At 41.8% G+C, this 19,111-nt stretch overlaps 1 protein-coding gene across 2 annotated transcripts in view; it reads left to right on the plus strand.

Annotated features, from left to right (window-relative positions):
* The first annotated feature begins 1,404 nt into the window (after positions 1 to 1,404).
* Positions 1,405 to 19,111, plus strand: part of LOC139924569 (glycophorin-C) — a 28,550-nt gene continuing 10,843 nt past the window's right edge. For both annotated transcript variants that reach the window (XM_071915640.2, XM_071915648.2), the window contains exons 1-2: positions 1,405 to 1,561; positions 3,748 to 4,044. In XM_071915640.2, the coding sequence (XP_071771741.1) occupies positions 3,963 to 4,044 (82 nt within the window). In that variant the 5' untranslated portion in view covers positions 1,405 to 1,561; positions 3,748 to 3,962. The remainder of the gene's footprint in view (positions 1,562 to 3,747; positions 4,045 to 19,111) is intronic.

Below are 19,111 nucleotides of genomic sequence, written 5' to 3' on the forward strand. Positions count from 1 at the left end.
CATCCTCCACTTGACAAATGTATACACCCGGTGTGTGTTTGTCAGAGGCTGCTGGATGAAATGTTGACTCAGTGCTGTGACATTCTGTTTACCCATGTAGACCAGCAGCTACAGCTGGGCAGCCGTGTGGCATCTGCTTCTTATAAAATGACACTCATGACACAATGCCTGCCATAATAGCCATCTTTTAACGTGACGAGGGACGTAAATGTTTATTGTTCACTGACGCTCATTAGATGAAATTTACAGAAGTGATGATGCGTCATGATTTAGCGTCATTCATATTCTTTTCTCAGCTGAAATACTTCAAGCTCTGCACATTGGCGAATGTACAGTAATCTTTATGACATCGCTTTGATCTGGGACACCTTTGCCATTATCATTACTCCTGTAATGTTTGCCAACAAAAGCAGGAAGGGGTGGAAATTCCCTATACATATGCTAATAGGACATACTTTGCTATGTAAAGTATGAACGCGATGCTCTCAATCCGTTCAATTTCCCATGCAGAATTCTGTATGATTGGAAGGCGCTGTAGCCTTACTGCCCCATCTCACCAGCCATGAAGATGAAAGACTCGGAGGTCTTTTGTGATGCCTGGAACATGAAGAGAGAAATGAGATTAGCAGCGGGTATATGGGGAGGATTTCAGCTGGATCCTAGCTTCCTTACGGGGATAATGACAATGAGCTGGCACATGCTGATCCAATACAAATCACCTCTTTATTTTCCACTGCAAATGTGTCTCCATTCCTTTTTATTTTCGAGTTCCCCGGAGATGCAAGTTTCATAAAGCGTAATGAGTCCGCCAGGGTCATTTTCAAAGGAAAGCGTGATTGTTGATGATTTCATTATGTGATCTATTAATAGCTGACTGTACCATATGTAATTATTCTGGTGATTACCTTCTTTTCCTGGCACTAAGTATGATGCTGAGCAAATTGTTGCATTGTGCAGCTGTTCTCTTTCCGCACCGCTTTTCTCTTTGTGTCCTCATTAGCCCCTACTAGAACTGAAAAGAATTGTCCTCTTGAAGGCCAAATTTAGTTTTAGTGACCATTTCACGAGCTTGTGTCAGCGTCTAAACTCTGCTAATGAAATTATTTTATGACCCTCCTCCCTACATCCAAGTTCAGACAGCTGCAGATCCCTGACAAATAACTTTTGGCCGGAGGGAATTGCCCTACCCCCCACCCCCTCTCTTCTCTTCCTCTCTCCGAGTTCCTCCCTCTGCACTGAAGTGAAATCCAGCCTACACAACAGCTGTGGATTATTTGCATGGTGCTGGGTGGGGCCTGCCTGGCCATTGGTGGAGTGGAAGAGAAGGGGAATGAAAAAAACATAATTCACGTGCGAGCCACCCTGTTCTTGGAGCATGTAAAAAGTTAGCAGAGTGGAGTTAATGGTGTGAGTTAAGTGAGGCCTTTGGATCACTGGAGATCAGCTTCTGCATAGCTGTGGGTAAAAGTCTGGAGAGAGGGCCGGGCAGAGGGCGAGGCGAGGCGAGCGGTGCAGGGCTGACGGAAAACTTGTTGCTGTGCAAGCGCCTGGACAGCCGGTGGTGAGTGCTCCTTTTAGGGTCATCTGTGGAAAGTGTATCTGCGGGTATATTTGAGGAGTCAGAGTGGTGTTTGACAGTGCAAATATAAAGAGCTTCTTGTAATAATCAATGTGCTGAGGAATGGCCGGTTGTCAGTGCCCTCGCTGTGGGCTGACCCCGCTGAGTCTTTTAATAAACACATCACCAGCACCGACGCATTCTGGAAGGAAATGTTCAGCAACTCAGAACTCAGAAGCATTCATTGTTTCTGAGAAAATACAACTTGCAGCATGCAATGTCGAGGCATCACAGCATGCAGGAGAAATCAAAGGCAATTCCAGTGTTCCTACAGAGTACTTTTCTTTACCATTCATTCATAGGCAGCTATAACCAGTACATTAACCACATTAGGGTTAGACCAATACATATTGTCCTTTTACTGAATAGCAAATATCAGCCAGTCACGTCGTCCACATCTGATATGATGGAGGTTCCTCCCTGACCACAGATACAGAAAAACAGTCTGGATAACCTGCAATGTTTTTGTAAATTATCATTTAAAGTCCTAATGTATCCCAGAGTTTCCCTGCCATTCAATAGGAGTGGTGGGTCACTCTGCCTTAAGACCTGCTAACCCTAAAATAATTTAATTCTGGCTTTCAATGGAGAGTTTTAGTGTCCCATGATGGTCTAAAAGATGTTTCAGAGATTTTTTCAAGCCTGATAAGAATACAATTCTGCGGGAAACACTAAGCACATGTCATTTTTGGCATGAAAATGGTCAAATTGAAATATAGTGAATATCGGCGCTCAATATCAGCTACTGACACAGTATCAGTATTGGTATTGCCCTTTGAAAACAGCTGTGAATGACATTTGTCCTTAAGAAGTGTTAAACGGCAGTTAGAAAGGAAATAGTGAAAACTTTGTTCCAAACTGCCTCTACCTTCAGTTCAGAGCCAGCTTTAGGCCCTCACACAAAGCCACACAACCTGTTTGTCATGCAAATGATCAGCTATCAACAGATTAACATCATACCTGCCCCACCAGCTGTCATTTATCTACAGTATAGTGCATTTATCTAAAGCATAATCTGTAGTATAAAAATCCTGCAAAATGTGAAGCGTTTTGTTTTGTGTAGCAAAAATCATGAAACAGACCATGCAAATGATATCATTAAAATTGATACCTATAAAAATATGTTGTTTCTATTAGGACTGAACTGTAAAACATGGATAGATACAACAGGAAGCTAAACAGCTGAAAGGCTGTTGGTGTGAGGAAAGCTTGCTGGAGTGCTGTAGCTCCCAAGAGTCCATATCTAACTGTTTGACCCTGATAAGGCGCCACTCCATGCTCCCTCAAAGCCTCGCTTCCTCTGTTTACGGGAAAGCTGTTGGGTCAGCAGGCAACAGATACTGCTCGGTTGGGGGAGGGCTTATGGTCCAGATCCAATGGGATGGGATGGCCCAGCTCAGATTCCACCGGACCCACCCCACTACGCTTTCAGACAGATAATCAGCATGACGACATTTGTCGACAGAACGAAGGAATTTGCTTTTGTTCAACTGTTTTGCTCTGACTAAATGAACTTTTCACTTCACTTCGGTTCAATGTAATTCGATTACATTCAGTAAATCAATCCAGTGTAATTCAGTTTAATTAAATTCTGTGCCGTTTCGTACAATTTAATTCAAATCTTTATTGTAACAAATCACCACTTCATATACCATAGAAACATCAAGAAAACACCAGGTAATAAGACTGGAAAGGGAGTCAATAGGTTGATTTAGTGAAAAAAAACCTGTTTCTCATTAGTTGTTACAAAGGCACAAGATGCTACATCATTACATGTGCAAATGAAGCAATCCATTTGTGGGATAAATGGATCTTTTACTCGACAAAAGGACATCAGCTCAAAACTGGCTGGTAATAATCTGTGATATTTTGATATAAATATGTCTGTTTTGCTACTCAATCGAAATAAAAATCAAGTAGTAAGATGTTAATAATTATTAGTTGCAGTAAACTCCATATAAGACATGCAGTCACAACTTCAGTGCTAACCGTATGTGCATCTGGGTGTGCAATGAAACTGTGTGTGTTTTAGTGTGGGGATACAGTAATTAGTTAAGTGAGTCTGTTGTATTTAGGCAAGAGGAATTGAGAGATTAATGCACCATTTCCTCTCATTTCCTTTCCCACAGCAACGCGTAACCAGAGAGCCGTGTAACAGCGTGACACCCTTCACGTCCTAGCTCTCTCTCTCTCTCACTTTCACCCTTACTACTTACTATAGCTTTCTCTTTCACTGTCACCATACCTTTAATTCTCTCTCTCTCTCTCTCTCTCTCTCTGTCATTCTGTCCTGTCAGCTGTCCCCCTCAATCCCCTCTCTGGACGTTCCAAAGACCATATTGGCATGGAGAACTCTTCAGTTATGACATTTACCCCAACCCATCCTCAGGCAAAAGCAGAGGCCACGACACTGCCCATGCTGACCAGTGAGTATCCCTCAAAAGAGGCTTTGCAGTTGCATCACAAACCTCCCAGCAACCACAGCTGCCACCATCATAGAGGTCTGCTGGAGAACTGACTGTACACAAATAGTAAAAGAGAGATATCTGACAAACATTGTTGTGGTATTGGTGTAGATCCATTCAGCAATGTTATAAGTAAAAGTGTTCTGAGTACACATCTGATAATGAAGATTTGTTATAGGTTGCTATAGGAAACTGTCTTGTCTCTACTCCAAAATACTCTGAGAAGAAACAGCTCAGTTAACCTGAACAAACTGTCAGCAGGCTAATTTGCAACATGATCTCACACAAATATGTGAAATTAACACAAAGTCTGTGATGCAGATTTACGTGCTGTGGACACGAATTATGTGAAAACGTTCCGCCACCACAAATTGAATTACGTTCCTCCACCATGAATTGGATTCTGTGAGAATAACACAAATTGGACACGGCATTTTCAGCTAATGGTTGGCTAACGGTTAAATTTAGGCAAGTAAAACAACTTTGGTTAAGGTTTGGGTTAAGGGTATGTTTAGGCAAGTAAAACAACTTGTTTACGGTTAGGGAAAGGTTTTGGTCATGGTTAAATAGAAAAACGTAGAAAATAAAAATAAAAATTTGACTCACGGTACAAATTTCCTTTGTACAAGTTGGGAACTGAGCCACCGTCACCGGCACTGAAGGCAAATGCATACGCCCATCCACCACCCCGACCACAACACCCTTACTTTCCACTGCGTTACTTCAATGTGACACTTCTTGTTTATAGTCCTGCATCCTACACGTAACCATTTTGTGCTGGACACACTGAATGTGCCTCCATGTAATTTGGTGTTACAGTAACAAGTCGTGTTCATGTCACGTATCTGTGTGAGAGCAAGTTGCTAATTACGCAGAGCAGCCGATGTTAATGTTAACACGTGACTATAGCCACTGCTAACACTAGTTTCTACGTTAGCTTGTGTGCTAATCAGACGTTTACAACAAGACAGGGATAGTTAGCTAACCAGGTACTAACAAGCTGACATCTAAACACAAAATTGATCCGATTTATCAGCAGCAAAATGATCAGTTCCCAAAACATCACAGAAATTGAGCACGTCTATTCAGTCCTGTTGTGACGGCCAAGTCGTACATTCAGAAAAGCAACCAACTGTTGCCAAAGAGCTGTGGACCTCCAATAGCCACCACAGGGTGCGTTATGTCACCTGAAATACCGCTCAGTGGAACCACCATCCACCCAGTATGTACAGCACGCTCCTACCTGTAGTTTCAAGTTTTCCCTTTCTCCTAATATGAAAAAAAGCTATAATGGGTTTGACATTCAGAAACGCTGACTCCAATGTGACTGTCTACTCCATCTGCACTGGGGGATAGAGTTTGGAAAATAGTGTGCAGACTGGTGTGTAGTGGGACTGGGAAGTACAACAGCAGACTGACTTTCACCGCAGCTCTGGGGACACACATTGCCGACGCACATGACAGCCGACCTTGTTTGGCCGTGAGAGAGAGAGAGAGAGAAAAAGTTCGATGGCGCCGGAGATGTTTTGAGCATAAGGCTGGCGAAAAGAAGTGTTTCACGCTGAGTGCTTGAACTTTACTAGGTCAGGAGTCTTACAGCGAAATGAAAAACAAGCAGTCGCCATCTTTCACTTGCCACTCCAGGTGCTCGCATTGTCCTGTCTGCGTTTGCTGTCTCCGCTCATGCCTCTGTTTTGAATGGCAGTCATTGAGAAGCCAGACAATGACAAGAGAGCTGTTGTTGATTCCCTGCCCTGTATGGCTGCCTCCCCCAAGGTGGAGCGCCTTTATTTGTATAAAGACGACTGGGAATTTCACAGAACTTGAAGGGAGCACAATTAAATGTGCACAGGGCTGGCATTTTACTGCCAGCTGCGAAACAAGACATCTTGCTGGAAGGCCATGTAGAATTGTATGGACAAAATACAGAGGAAAAGTATATACAGTATGTCTTCAACGCAGTATAGGGCAAGATTCAGTGTGCTCTGTATTGTATGAGCTACGCTACCGTGCATTTGAAGGTAATAACATAATGACAGCCATTACATTACACAGCTGGAGTCAGTCATGTTCCTTTTAAATTGTGTACACATTCTGTTCTTATTCTGTTCTCTTCTTCTGTTATTTTAAACTCCATTTCAAGGCAGAGGAAAAGGACAAGAATTATATTTCTCCCCCACTACGAGGCAAATTACTGGCTCTTGTGAAGCACACGAGGTTTAAAGGATTACCAGTGCTTTCTTCACGGGCACATAGGTCTGTTGTCTTTTTCATAAAATGTCAAAGCCCATTCATACTTTTTGGATATGCGGCAGAACGAGGCTGTCGGAGAATGATTCAATCATATGCAGCGGCTGTAAAAGCGTGGGGGAGTTATTTTAAAATGAAGTGCTTTCAAATCATTCTGAGCTTATGGTGTATCGAGAAACTTGGTATGACTCAAGCTGTCACTTTCTGATAAATATGAACCCTGAAGTCTCCAATCTATGCGAAAGCAATGATTAAAGCATAACTCCGGCCATTTTTTGACTAGGACCCTATTTTCCCATATTTTTCCATCATAACTATCGATTCTGACCAAAAACTCGTCAATTGCTTCTCTATAGAGCTACTTAAGTCTTCCCATCCCAATACTAAGGCACTAGCATCAAATCAAACACAGTGATTCAGTGATTTGTAAGAGATAACCTTGTCTAGCTGATCAAGTTAAAGCTACTAACGTTACAAAAATAAGAATTGCTATAGTCTTGCTAGTTAGCGCAAATTCAATAGTCATATACAGAAAGGAATGAAACGTACAGTTATATATAGAGTAATGAAACCTGAAATCACTAAGGTATGCAATAAAAAAGGTTTTAAATTTAAACTATTATATAATTAGTATAGTATACTTGGTATAGTACATTGAAGTGTTGAAAGTAACTTTTTATTGTCCTATTATTATCCTATTATTTATTATTATTATTAGTAGTAGTATTATGATTATTATTTTGTAGTTTGTTATTATTCAATTTTTCTTTCTTTTGTATTTCTCTTTATTTTTTACCGGTTGTAATTGTATGTGATATTTATGTGTGGACCCTATCCTAACCTATCCTATCCAAAAGTCAGTTTGCTAAGCAAGTTCAATGAAGTTGTCACAGTGTTTGCTGTACTTTGAATGGTGACATTGCCCTTGACTTTTAACTGTTTTTTCATGTCGGCCATTATTTACTTGTGAAACGAGAGGAGCATAGATAATTGTACAAGAGAGCTTGCTAGTCTCAAATCCTGCCTGTGTGACCACAGCGCACACGGTAAGCTACAACTATTTATTTTCTGACTGAATCTCCTGCTAGCCGGACAAGAGAAATGGAAAGAGAGAGAGAGAGAGAGAGAGGAGAGGTGAGAATTAAGACTGCGGTATTTGAGCATTGTTTTATACCAGTTTCCCCTCTGGCGATTCTTTCCAAGTACAAAACCAGAACACGAAAAAGTATCACTTAGTGGTTGTCAATACAGGTATCAGGGAGAGAGAGAAAGAGCCAGAGAGACAGCTCAAGCCAGGCAGGCAGAGGAGAGAAGAGTTGACAGGTACGAATTCAGACTGTGAACTGCAATGTTATCTCATGCAGCGTCTCCCTGTGATTTGAGCTTTTCTTTGCAACATACATCTCCTTCGGTAATTCATACCAAGCGCAAGAACAAAATTAAACCAAAACAAGTTGTCAGAATGTCACATAGTGGTTGTCAATACAGCCATCAGAGAGAGAGAGAGAGAGAGAGAGAGAGCACCTCAGGCAGGGAGAGAAGTGACCAGGTAAGCTGTAATATTATCAAATGGAGCATGTCATTGGTTTAGACAACTTATTCCTCTGGCAATCCATGCCAAGTGAAAGAAAAGGATGTCAGTGTATCGTATGGTGGTTGTCAATACAGGCATCAGGGAGAGATGGAGAGAGAGAGAAAGAGAGAGAGAGAGAACACCAGGCAGGGACAGGAGAGAAGAATATGAAGGTAAGAATTCAGTTTAACAGTGTTTGTACTGATAATTTTCCAACTTTCCAACTTTCCAACTTTTATTGTGTTCAAGAGTATAATACAGTCAAAGAATACTGAAAATCAACCCCAAAAGCCTCATTGCATGTCTTCAACATATAATGAGACATGTTGGTAAAGACATATAAATTAAAATGATCTGACATCATGCCTTTCTCCTACAGTTATAATCCTACCTTGGTCATTACTTGAACACTTCCTTGTTTCGTCTTTGCCGGCCAATTGCGGCTACACTGCCCTGTAAAGTAGTGCAAAATAAATAGTGAAAGTAAAATGTAGATGTCTATATAATATCTAAGTGTTTCTGATTGAACTTAATATTCACTATACCTCCATTCAAGAGAGCCAAACCAGAAAAGTCATTAAAACAAAAACTATTATAAAAAATGTGTGTATTTTTGTTATTTTATAGATTTTTTTATATGATACTTTTACCTTTAAATTTGCAGCCTACTGTACTTTGACTGAATGTAAATTATATTATACCTCTGAACCTTTTAATAAAAAAAAAAAAAGTACAAAAAAAAAAAAAAAACCTATAGTGAAACAACTGATGAGATTTTGGTGAGAATCCATCATGATGTATGGTGGGGGGAAAAAAGGGTCCGGGTCGAAAATGGTCAGAGTTTTATGCTTTAAGCAAGCATTAAATTAGCTATTGCACTTGACTGCTAATGTCCCCAAAGTGCTAGTTGGAAATCTGATTTTGACTTTAATTGACAATTACCTGCCACCATGCCTGCAGGCACAGCTCCTTCTCTGAAAGACCAGGCTCTAAATGTGAAGTCTTCCTGTGGACCGCCAGTATATCTCTGTCATAAAAACACTCCTGGTGATCGTCATTAAAAACATCTTCCCACATCTTCAGTGGAATTAGGCAGAGTGTTAATACAACGCAACATCATCACTGACTGCGTACTTTCAAGTCTCAGGTTTTCTCATTTATCCATGACGAGATAATAATATCTTCAAATTATCAGCGAACAGCTTGAGAGGCTGGCGTGCAGGATTTTTTTTTTTTTTTTTTTTTTATACAGTTATGCATATTTTTAATCCTGTGAATTCCAGACCGTATGTTCCAGAAAGACTCCACCAGTTAACTCAAGTCAGTGTTATGTTATACTGAAACTCACTTAAATCAACTACGAGTCATTCACCAGATTCTTCATTCAATAGATCTATTGCCTTTCCTAATCCACAGCTGTGAACACATGAAGATTGTGGTCAGACACTTGCATGCTACTATGAACTGGTTATGAACTAAACTTTTCTAGTTTAGTTTATTAATAAGGATCCCCATTAGCGGTGCACAAAGTTGTCAGCTATTCTTTCTTGGGTCCCATTAAAACACAATATACATCCAAACCATATGCACAAAGTTTAAAACCAGGATGCAATAAAATGTAAAATTAGGACCACTTTGATATGGGCTACAGCATTGAAAGACAAGTAGAAATATTAATGAGATAAGTCACATTTGTACAGTAAACAATGATTCATTGTTATATCATCAAATATTATCAAAAGTCTAAGGACAAACAAACAAAACAAAAGTGTGAGTGAAATACATATGCATAGATACAACAGTATGAAACAAATAGAATTAAAATTAAGCATTTGACCTTAACTCACAATCAAATGTCTTCTAACAAGTTAAAAAAATATAAGTAAATATGTAAAAAAAAAAAAAATGGCTATTGACAATTCCATAGTGAAATGGCTCGATATACAACTGTTGATTTGAGCAGATTAGTTCTTGGTCTGGGCAATACAAGGTGCTTGGTGCTTATGTGTAGTAGTATATATATATTATACTATATATAGTATATAGAGATATTTATTCATCTCTGAGAAAAACAGTCTGATGTTGTGTTGATGACTATATTTCTAATAAACAAAAGCAGCCATAAATCAATTTTGTTTTCAACAGTCGACCATGAAAGTTGAATATGTAGTAGAAGCAGAAGCCTGCCAGCCTCATTTTGAACACGTTGAATTTCTTGCAGGTCTGTTTTTTTTGCAGCTGATTACCAGATAATAGCACAATAGTTCAAATGTGACAATAGTGAAATATAACAATGTGTTTTTCAGCCAGTTCGTGGGCTTCCTGGCTCATGCACACAGACGGATATTGTATTTGTCATGTCCGCCGGTGCATGTGTGGGTGTGTGTGTGTTGTTCCATGTGTCGATCCGTCCTTCCAGCCGCTCATGACGCTTATTAAACAAGAACAAGAAAGCTGTCTGGGACCTGCGGGACCGAGAGGGCTTAGGTGTCGTTGCAGGATGTTGCCGTTGTCCCGACCGCCTTGTTCTGTTTGAACTCAGGCATGTCTGCTCTCTGTCATACGGCGGCTTTTCATTGCCTCAGACGAACAAGAATTCGGCAACTCAGACGCGGCGTCATGCAGGACCGGAAACAACGGAGGAGATTCTCCATTTTTAGCATGAAAGCGTGTGTCAGATGGAGCTGAGATGAGATGACAGTGGAGCTGACCTTGGCTTGTCTAAGGGCTGCCAGAGCTGACGAACCAGGGGGAGACTCCTTAGCGAGAGGTGGGGAGGCACAGACACAGCGTGGAGATTTTCAAATTCTCCTCTCGCTCTCTCTTTCTCTCTCAACCTCTCTCTCTCTCTCTCTGTCAGTTTTTTTGCGAGAAAGTCCCCGGAAGGTAGAGGCAGAAAGAGCGGGAGGGAGGGAGGGAGGGAGGGAGAGGGGAGAAACGGAGAGAGCGAGAGAGGTCACGAGATGACAGAGCGATGGGGAGTTCGCCGGCTGGAGGAGGGAGACTCAGTCAGAGGCAGAGAAACGCAGAGTGACAGAATGAAACAGTGGGTGTGAGGCGGAGAAAGTACAGCAGACGCGCGCTTCGAGTGGACGGGAATGAGATGGAGAAAAATCGATAAGTAAAAAAGTGGCAGCAGAGAAGAGTGAGTCAGAGAGGGAGAGAGAGAGAGAGAGAAAAAAACCCCAGCTGGAATAGGAAACCACCTATTCCCAGCTTACTTGGAACAGGATGTGTTGAGTTTTAGAGCTGCGGGCTTTGGAGGTACTTTCTCCTACCGGGAGATGGGGGGGAGGGGTGGGGAAGGAAAAGTGGAGCTGCGGTGAAGATGTATTTGGAAATCAGTGGGGAGGGGGAAAGCACAAAGGCAGAGAATGGCGTTTGGTGTCTGTTTATCTTAGAGCCCCCAGAGCCTCCTCCCCACTTCATCCTCCAGTGCTGCGGCGGAGATAAGAGGGCAGTTGTACAGTAACCCCACCAGACACTCCCATCTCCTTATCCCTCATGCAGAGCCATGCAGGCAGCGACAGCCCATCGGTGGGGGGATGCTGGACTGCACGTGTCCAGCAAGTTCTCCAATTCTCTTGGGGTAACACTCCCCCAGTAAACATACCATAAAATCATATACAAATGCACCAGTAAACCATAGAAATGATGATTACACATTGATAACAGACACATTATGTGACAAGAGCAGACCAAACTAACCATCAATCCTTGAAAGCTTCCAAGAGACTTAAAGCTACAATCTGCAACTTTTCTCCTTGAAAAAAGGACAAAGTGTATTGTTCGTCCCGCCCTCCTCCCACTCAGTTGGCCAAGTTCCCGCCCCAACACTTGCCAGTCATCTTGATGATGTCATCTAGCCTGAGGCTGAGGGAACATCTGTAAAGCCTCCACAGGCGCTGAAGAAGCAGAAGGTGAACAATCTGCAACTAAAAAAGCAACGCTGATGTTCACCATGTTTTTGAGCATTTCGCTTTGCTGTTCTTTCTTTTCTTACTGCTTTCCTCCATTGTTGTTGTCGTTATGACTTCCTTGCTCACTAGTCTCACTTTGATAGCCACACCCAGCTCACTGCTGGCCACGCCCATACGACACACCCACAAAAACATCCCAACATCTTTGAAAAGCCAATTTGAGGCAAAGGAGATTTAGATATGAACACACAGGGAAACAGAGAGACACAGGCTGCTAATGTAGAATACACCTTTTTTTATTTATCCCTATTTTAATGTGGAAAAGTTGCATATTGCGGAATACTTCTCTCGGCAAATTTTTGAACACAGTTCAGACAAACCTCTCAGGGTTTTGTTCAAACGAAGCAACAACATTCCCTCCCGCCCACTGAAATCTGCCATGCTCTATAAGGCTCAGCTTGTTTGCATCCTCTTCCTAATTCAGTAGTCTCTCTGTGGTCTGTCCACTGTAGTTAGAACAACAGAGAACAAGGCTTTTTTTTTTTTCGCTCATCCCCATGGGCGGCGAGGCAGCAGGGAGCACGAGACCCCGCTGCACCATCTGTCCCCAGTCAGCCCCGGCCACGCCTGGAGCCAGTCGTCTGATCCTGTCATAAGATTTCATAGCTATTAACAAGCTGGCTCTGGCTCTACGCTTTCCCATGGCCTCGGTCAGCCGCTGGCTCACTGAACTTTTACAGTATGTGGGGGAGAAACAACGGCGAACGATGCTGAGAAAGTCCTGTCCTCCAGTGTTGCAGACGTGTGGTTGGGAGAGATATGGAGCGGAGAACCTCCATTTCCAAAGTCCCAGCCAGATGCAGCTGGACACAAGGCAGCCAGGAAAAAAGGATGAGAGCTGAAAACCTCTTTCCAGGACAAATGTGTGTCTGGGTATCTGTGTGTGCGTGCGTGTGTGCAAGCATTCGTGTGTATAGTGTTTGCATGCTTTTGTACTTGGGCATCTGTGTGCATATATTCAGACATGCGTCGTGCATGGATATGTGTGTGTGTGTGTGTGTGTGTGTGTGCCCTCATCTTCTGCTGAGCTGCAGGGTCATCCAAACACAATGTGAATTGTGAAGCGGGACCAGAGTTTTACCGAGTCTGACAGTATTCCCTTGAGGATGTCCTGCCCTAGAGAGGAAGTCGCCACAACACTGATACCATTGTTCAGCTTTCGTTAACTAACAATTCACAGTACACACATATGAACTCAGAGAACGGGGAACAAAATCTAAAACTAAAAACTAAAATAAAGTCAGGATAATGTCAGGATTACACAGCGGTGTGGTCTGCAACCGTCCTAAATAACCTCCTTTATTATCATGTTTTCCTGAGATCCATCTCTATGATACCTCTAGCCTTTGTCTCTCTGTGAACACAGAAGGTAAAAAGTCTCATTATTGCTTATAAGACCTCTTGAACCGAATATATTATTCACCCCGCAATTAAAACAATTTCTACACAATCTCCCTGATTCACATATGCTTTTGCCTCAAATTATTTTGCCTTTCTCTGATTTCATAACATGATTAATGTGACTCATGGCTTTTCCTTTTCAACGTGTTCAAGGGTGCCGTAGGTGCTGTAATTGAATGGTACTCAATTAATTCCTTTGAGGTTTTGTTAGACGGCGTTATTCACACATGTGTTTTTCTTTTTTTTGTGATCAAATGTTTTTATTTTAGAAATCGTACAACATTTAAAAATAAAATACACAAGTGGAAATACAAAGACAGAAACCTTGACAGAATATGTTTTTCTTGTTTCTTGCATGCAGGGTCTTTGAAAATGACTAATTATGGCCTTCCACTTACGACTCAAAGTCTCAGCAAGCCGCCACCAAACAATACTTGGATTAGATCCGACCTCTAAATCTTGTTTCATGAGGCTTAGTGTGTATTGGCACCCCATTTAAAGGCGCACTATAGGCAAGATTTTGGTGTATTTTATGTAAAAACTCCCATCGATACACCTGAAAATGTGAGTCTCAGTCCTCTAACAAGAGAACTGAAGTACGGTTCGTTAAGAGTGAGAACGTAATTTCAAACCAACTACAGGAAACAACCCCAACATGCAAGGGTTTATGGGTAGAAGGAGATGGATGTTGACATCTGATTGCCAGCAGTTCCTCACACTTGGATAGCCTAGATAACAAAATGAAGCGAGGGCAAACCACAGTCTGGACTGATGCTCATATTCAGCTATTTCTTCATGTGTTTCTAACTGCTATGAACACCAGAAAAGGTCAATTAAGAGTAAGTCCATCAGGCTTAGGTAAAGTTACAGGAACTGGAATCAGATTTGTTTTGTCAGGACACAAAATATCATCTTCAAAAAAGTGCCAATATGAGTTTTAGTTTTTCAGTTTCATGAAACCATAAGACAATAAAGAAATTCTATCTTAACTGCTACAATGGTTAGACAGTAGGCTTACAAGCTCTTACAGCCAATTTCATATTGCTTCACCACAGGACTATCCTATTCCATTGAACTGAAACAGAGATTATATCTCATTAAGAAAAGCCTCTCAAACCTTTTATCCGACAGCCTGTACCTTCCCGGAGTAAGCACCAAGCTTCCTAAGCTGAATAGTTGCTCCACTGGCACGTTGGGTGGGATCGGGGTGTTGCATTTTATGTATGTTTTTTATCCTTGGGAACTGGTCGAGGATCTCCATCCCCAAATCCTGCCCTCAGATAGTCCATTGCTCCTTCTGTCCACTGTCTGCTCAGTAGGTGTTCTCAGACTCTGATTCAAATGTAAAAAAGTCCTTCTCACTGCTGGTAAAGACTGTGGGCACAGGTAGAGAGGTGGTCTTGTCTTCCCTGGGGGGCAGTGCGCGACATTTGGCCATCAACAGTGCTTTAGTGCTCTCTCCTCACCTTCTCTCTTAAAAACCTCAGTTTAAACTTCAGCAACATCAGGGTTTGACTGCCTAAAATATTAAATTAAATTAGATTAGTTAGTTAAATATATCATTTGTTGCAGCAGAAAAGATTGGGCCAATAATAGGGTACAGGTCCTAAGTGAATTATGCAAGAGGCATGGCTCCCAAGGCCACGGTTATCCTAATTGGCTGTAAAAACGGACTATGCAAATTATATTGAAAATAAATCAGGGTACGGGCTATATCATACTGTCACTGACCTACCTGTGCAATGGCATCAGGGAGGCCAGCTGTCATCTTAGAAAGGCCGTCTTTCAGGGCAAGTGTCTTTGAAATCAATGCTTCAAGGGTCAGTGGAAGAGCCATAGAAATAGAAACAGTGCCATAGAAACAGTGATCCTCACCTTGTGCTTCAATGAGAGGCTTCATGGCAACACAATACTCCTTTAGGAATTGGTACTCCCTGTCGGTGAAGCACTTAATTCCCAGTTTGACGCGCAAGCCATTCAGCTCGCTAATGGGGATCTCTGTGATTCAAGAAACTGCTTTGTAGAAAGAATTCCACCTTGTGCACCAGACGCGTTCTAGAACTCTTGCACTTTGACTTATCAGTTCAACAGACTGCTTTAGTATCTGGATTGGCTGTTAACCACCTTTCTAGCACCATAGGTGGAGATAAGGTGGATAGTATGGGATCTGTAATGAGGGGGAGGAGAATGCTGAACTCTACTTGTTACTGGGGAAAAAGTAATATATTACTATTAACGCATTACCGCCCAACACTGTCCACCAGACACTAAGTAAAAGACATTTAGTTTACAGATTTCCGGGTAATGAAGTCCTTCAACTTTCAAAGATTCAAACAGTTGCCACTTGGGGCCGCCAAAGTGCAAAGTTGCCCATTGCAGCTTCTGTACTGTATATGCTGAATGAGCACGAGTGCATGATTTTAGCTATGATTGTTAGTTTATCCTATAAATGGAAATATCAGCGTTTGTCTAAACTGCCTTGGGCCATTTAGTTATCACAATTCAGACCAGCAGAATCCCAAACCAACCCTTCCAGGTCTGTTTTCCAATATGATTTTTCAGTCTGTGCTCCTGAAACATAATATTCTTCTCAGTTCACTGAGTGTGTGGCCCACTGACCTGTGAGGTCATATCCAATTTCCCAGATGTCACCACAATTCTCTCAGTACTTCATAATCTATCCCATTGAAATTATATGATATGATATGAAATACTGAATATTATTTCTCACTTGCATTTTTAATGTACATCTTGACTTGGCAGATACATCTTTCGTATTTTGTCTGCTGGCCATCCATCCTGAGCACCAGCATTATCATCCACATTCATTTTTCTTTAAAGTAAAATATCTGCCTAAATCATCCTACACAATGTATCTCATTCATTCCACTCCCAGTTCATAGACACAGGAAAAAAAATTAACTTCTGACACCTCTCTCTTTTTTCTGAAAAACAAGCAAAATATCCCCATCACTGTAGAAAGGTGTTGTATATGGCAAATGTGTGAAAATGTGTGTAAATCAAATTCCAGAAATGTGAGACTTCAAATCTCAACCGGAGTGTGACGATGTTCTATCGCTCTTTCTCTCAACAACTTCCTCTTGTTGCACTGTCAAAATTTAAGGTCACACGGCAGGCTGGGAGGTTTCTCCTTAACAAATGTTGCTGTGGGAATTGGGGGGCGGCCTAATTCATTGCCCTGACAGCCTCTGGGACTGCTGAATAAGTGAAGCTACACGTCTGGAAGAAAGAGAATTCGTTTTGTGTTAATCAGAACGGAGACATCGCAAGGCACCATGAGTCTTCCTAATGGCGGCATCTTAAATGATCAGATTTATCATGCGCTAATCTCCGCGCTTTCCCCCTGCCGACTCCCAGTGTATTCCGCAACAGTCCGATGATAACGCCGCCTCGAACTGGAGGTGCTTTAATTTTGTGACAGAGCTCGCAGAGGGAGCCGAGGGAGCGCATGCGAGGCAGTTGGAGTCGGATAGAGAGCCAACAGCTGAACAAAGTCAGATATGCTACAAAGCTTAGGAAGAATGTGGGGGGAGAGGTAGATAAGTGAAAAAGGTGTGGACTGCCAAATATTTGAGAGGCGGCGTAATGGTGCAGTACTGATGGCCCACTTGTGGATAAACAAGAGGGACTGCCAAGTTGGGGCTGCTCTCAATCCCCTTGCATGCATCGCTCATTTCTACCCCCCCCCACCCTCAGCCCTCCACTTTGCCTACCTGGGTAAACATTTCCCCCCTAGACTGTTTCTCCTCAACCCTTCAGTTCTACCCTAAGTCCAGAAAGGATTTCCGTGAAGAATTGCCCCTGGCTGTGTTTACATGCCAGACAATACTGTTGTACTATTGTCCATACTCTGGTTAAGGTCTTACTCAGGTTAAGCTGTTTACATGAACCTTTGTGATTGAGTCTCTCTGGTTCCAGTTAACAGAATGTTCTCCCTCCCTGTTAGACTGTGAATAATAGCCTATTTCTAAAAGAAATGCTGATCCCAATAGTAATCTGTGCAGTGTTTTTTGTTGACATCTAAATGCACCCCTAATGCTGTGCTGTTTGGGCAGACGGTGAAAACCAAAAAGTGAAAGCAGTGAGATGTTTCCTTTCCACAGTAACATGTTTAATATGAGAGTAAGCCAGGCATCTTCACCATGTTTCTCATAATCAGAGTGATTTTACCAGGTTATTCTAACCCAGTTATGCGTGTCGACCCAAAACCAGCGCCCTGTCTCACGAAGCAAGCTCAACATCGTCAGCCATAGCTACCTAACTTGGACTGACTGATAGACTGACTGACTTGATTTTGGCTCCTGATGAACACTAGCAAAGAGCACTATTTAATAGAAGCTCTCTTTTAGGCGATAGCCAGATTGGGCAGATGGCCTGGAAACACTACAAACATTTAATATATCTCTGATATAATAATTCATCATGGAAAGGGGCTCTGCCGTCTCTAAACACTGTTGCCTTGTGAAGAGCCCTTCTTACTATCTGTTCATTCAATAGCATCCCCCTGTACAGTTCTTTTTATTACTCGTTTCATTCATTTGAATGCAATGTTTTTGTTCATATCGGGTTTTGGAGATGGGATTGTTGCTATAAAAGTAATTTAAAACAGGTCACAGGATCCTCTGGGAGTGGTGATGCCATTTTTCAGAGAGCTGATTGGTGATAGCCAGAACAGAGGTATGCAGCCTAAGTCAACATGGTGATGAGTCACTGTTGTGAGACAGAAAACAGGGTTAAGACCAAAGTTAGCTCACTAACTCACTAACCCACTAAATTTGCTTTGTGAGACAGGCCCCTGGTTACTTGTACATGTAAACAAAGCCATCTGTTGAAACATGTTGATGATGTCTGTGAACTTGTACCTAACAGTAACATAACAGTGTTAGGTATTGCACTGGTTGTTGTTATGGCAAAGAGCAGAAAGTAATCATAGAGGGGTAAGGGGCATCAGGGATGAACATGGCACACAGGCCGACGTTCCACCTTGTTAACTTGCTCCAACACACATAACATTTATCTAACTTTCCACACAAAAAGGGGGAAACATTTAACAAACAATCTCTGGTGCCTAGAAGTGCTCCCTTAAGGACCAATTTTCTGATAGCATCTTTCATACAATCATGCCATGAGTGAGAAGAAATACAGCCCACTTTTCACCAGCTTGATGCAGTCTGATATTACAAAAACCGAAAATACCAGTAGGTTGGTAAAGCCTTTGCAATGTAACAAAGAATCTGTCTGCCAAGTTTTGAATCCAATCTCTAAGTCCAGTAATGGGTTGAAATATAGGGCTTTAATGTAGGTTTATGCAAGGGCACCAGGACACCTTCTGTTGGATTCAGCATGACATGACATGACATGAAACATGACATATTTGTTGGCATATGTTACTGCCACTGTTACTGCCATGTTCTAAAACTCAATTTTCTGATGAATGTAGTACATTTTCAACCACTGTGCATTCAGTTTGAGATAAAATAAACAAAACACTTAATTGATAATGATTTAATTTAGAAAGACAACATTTGATATCTTAACCAGATGTTAAGCAGAAGTCAATGGATGCTCAAACAACTGAAAATAATTGGCTTGCCAGTATTCAGTGGCAAGTGTTTTGCTCAGCCAGCTGAGCTAAATAACCATGGAAGGAATGTCTGCTGTATGCTTTGCACAGGGGTCATTATTCATTATTTTTCAAAGTTCATTATTTTTATTCACAGAAATGTTATCATACTGCCAAATTGCCCTAGCTAGCATTATGACTTTGACAGGAATCTCTTGCATTCCATCAAAGTATATAATG

Source organism: Centroberyx gerrardi, chromosome 10, assembly GCF_048128805.1.
Source record: "Centroberyx gerrardi isolate f3 chromosome 10, fCenGer3.hap1.cur.20231027, whole genome shotgun sequence".
Lineage (NCBI taxonomy): Eukaryota > Metazoa > Chordata > Actinopteri > Beryciformes > Berycidae > Centroberyx > Centroberyx gerrardi.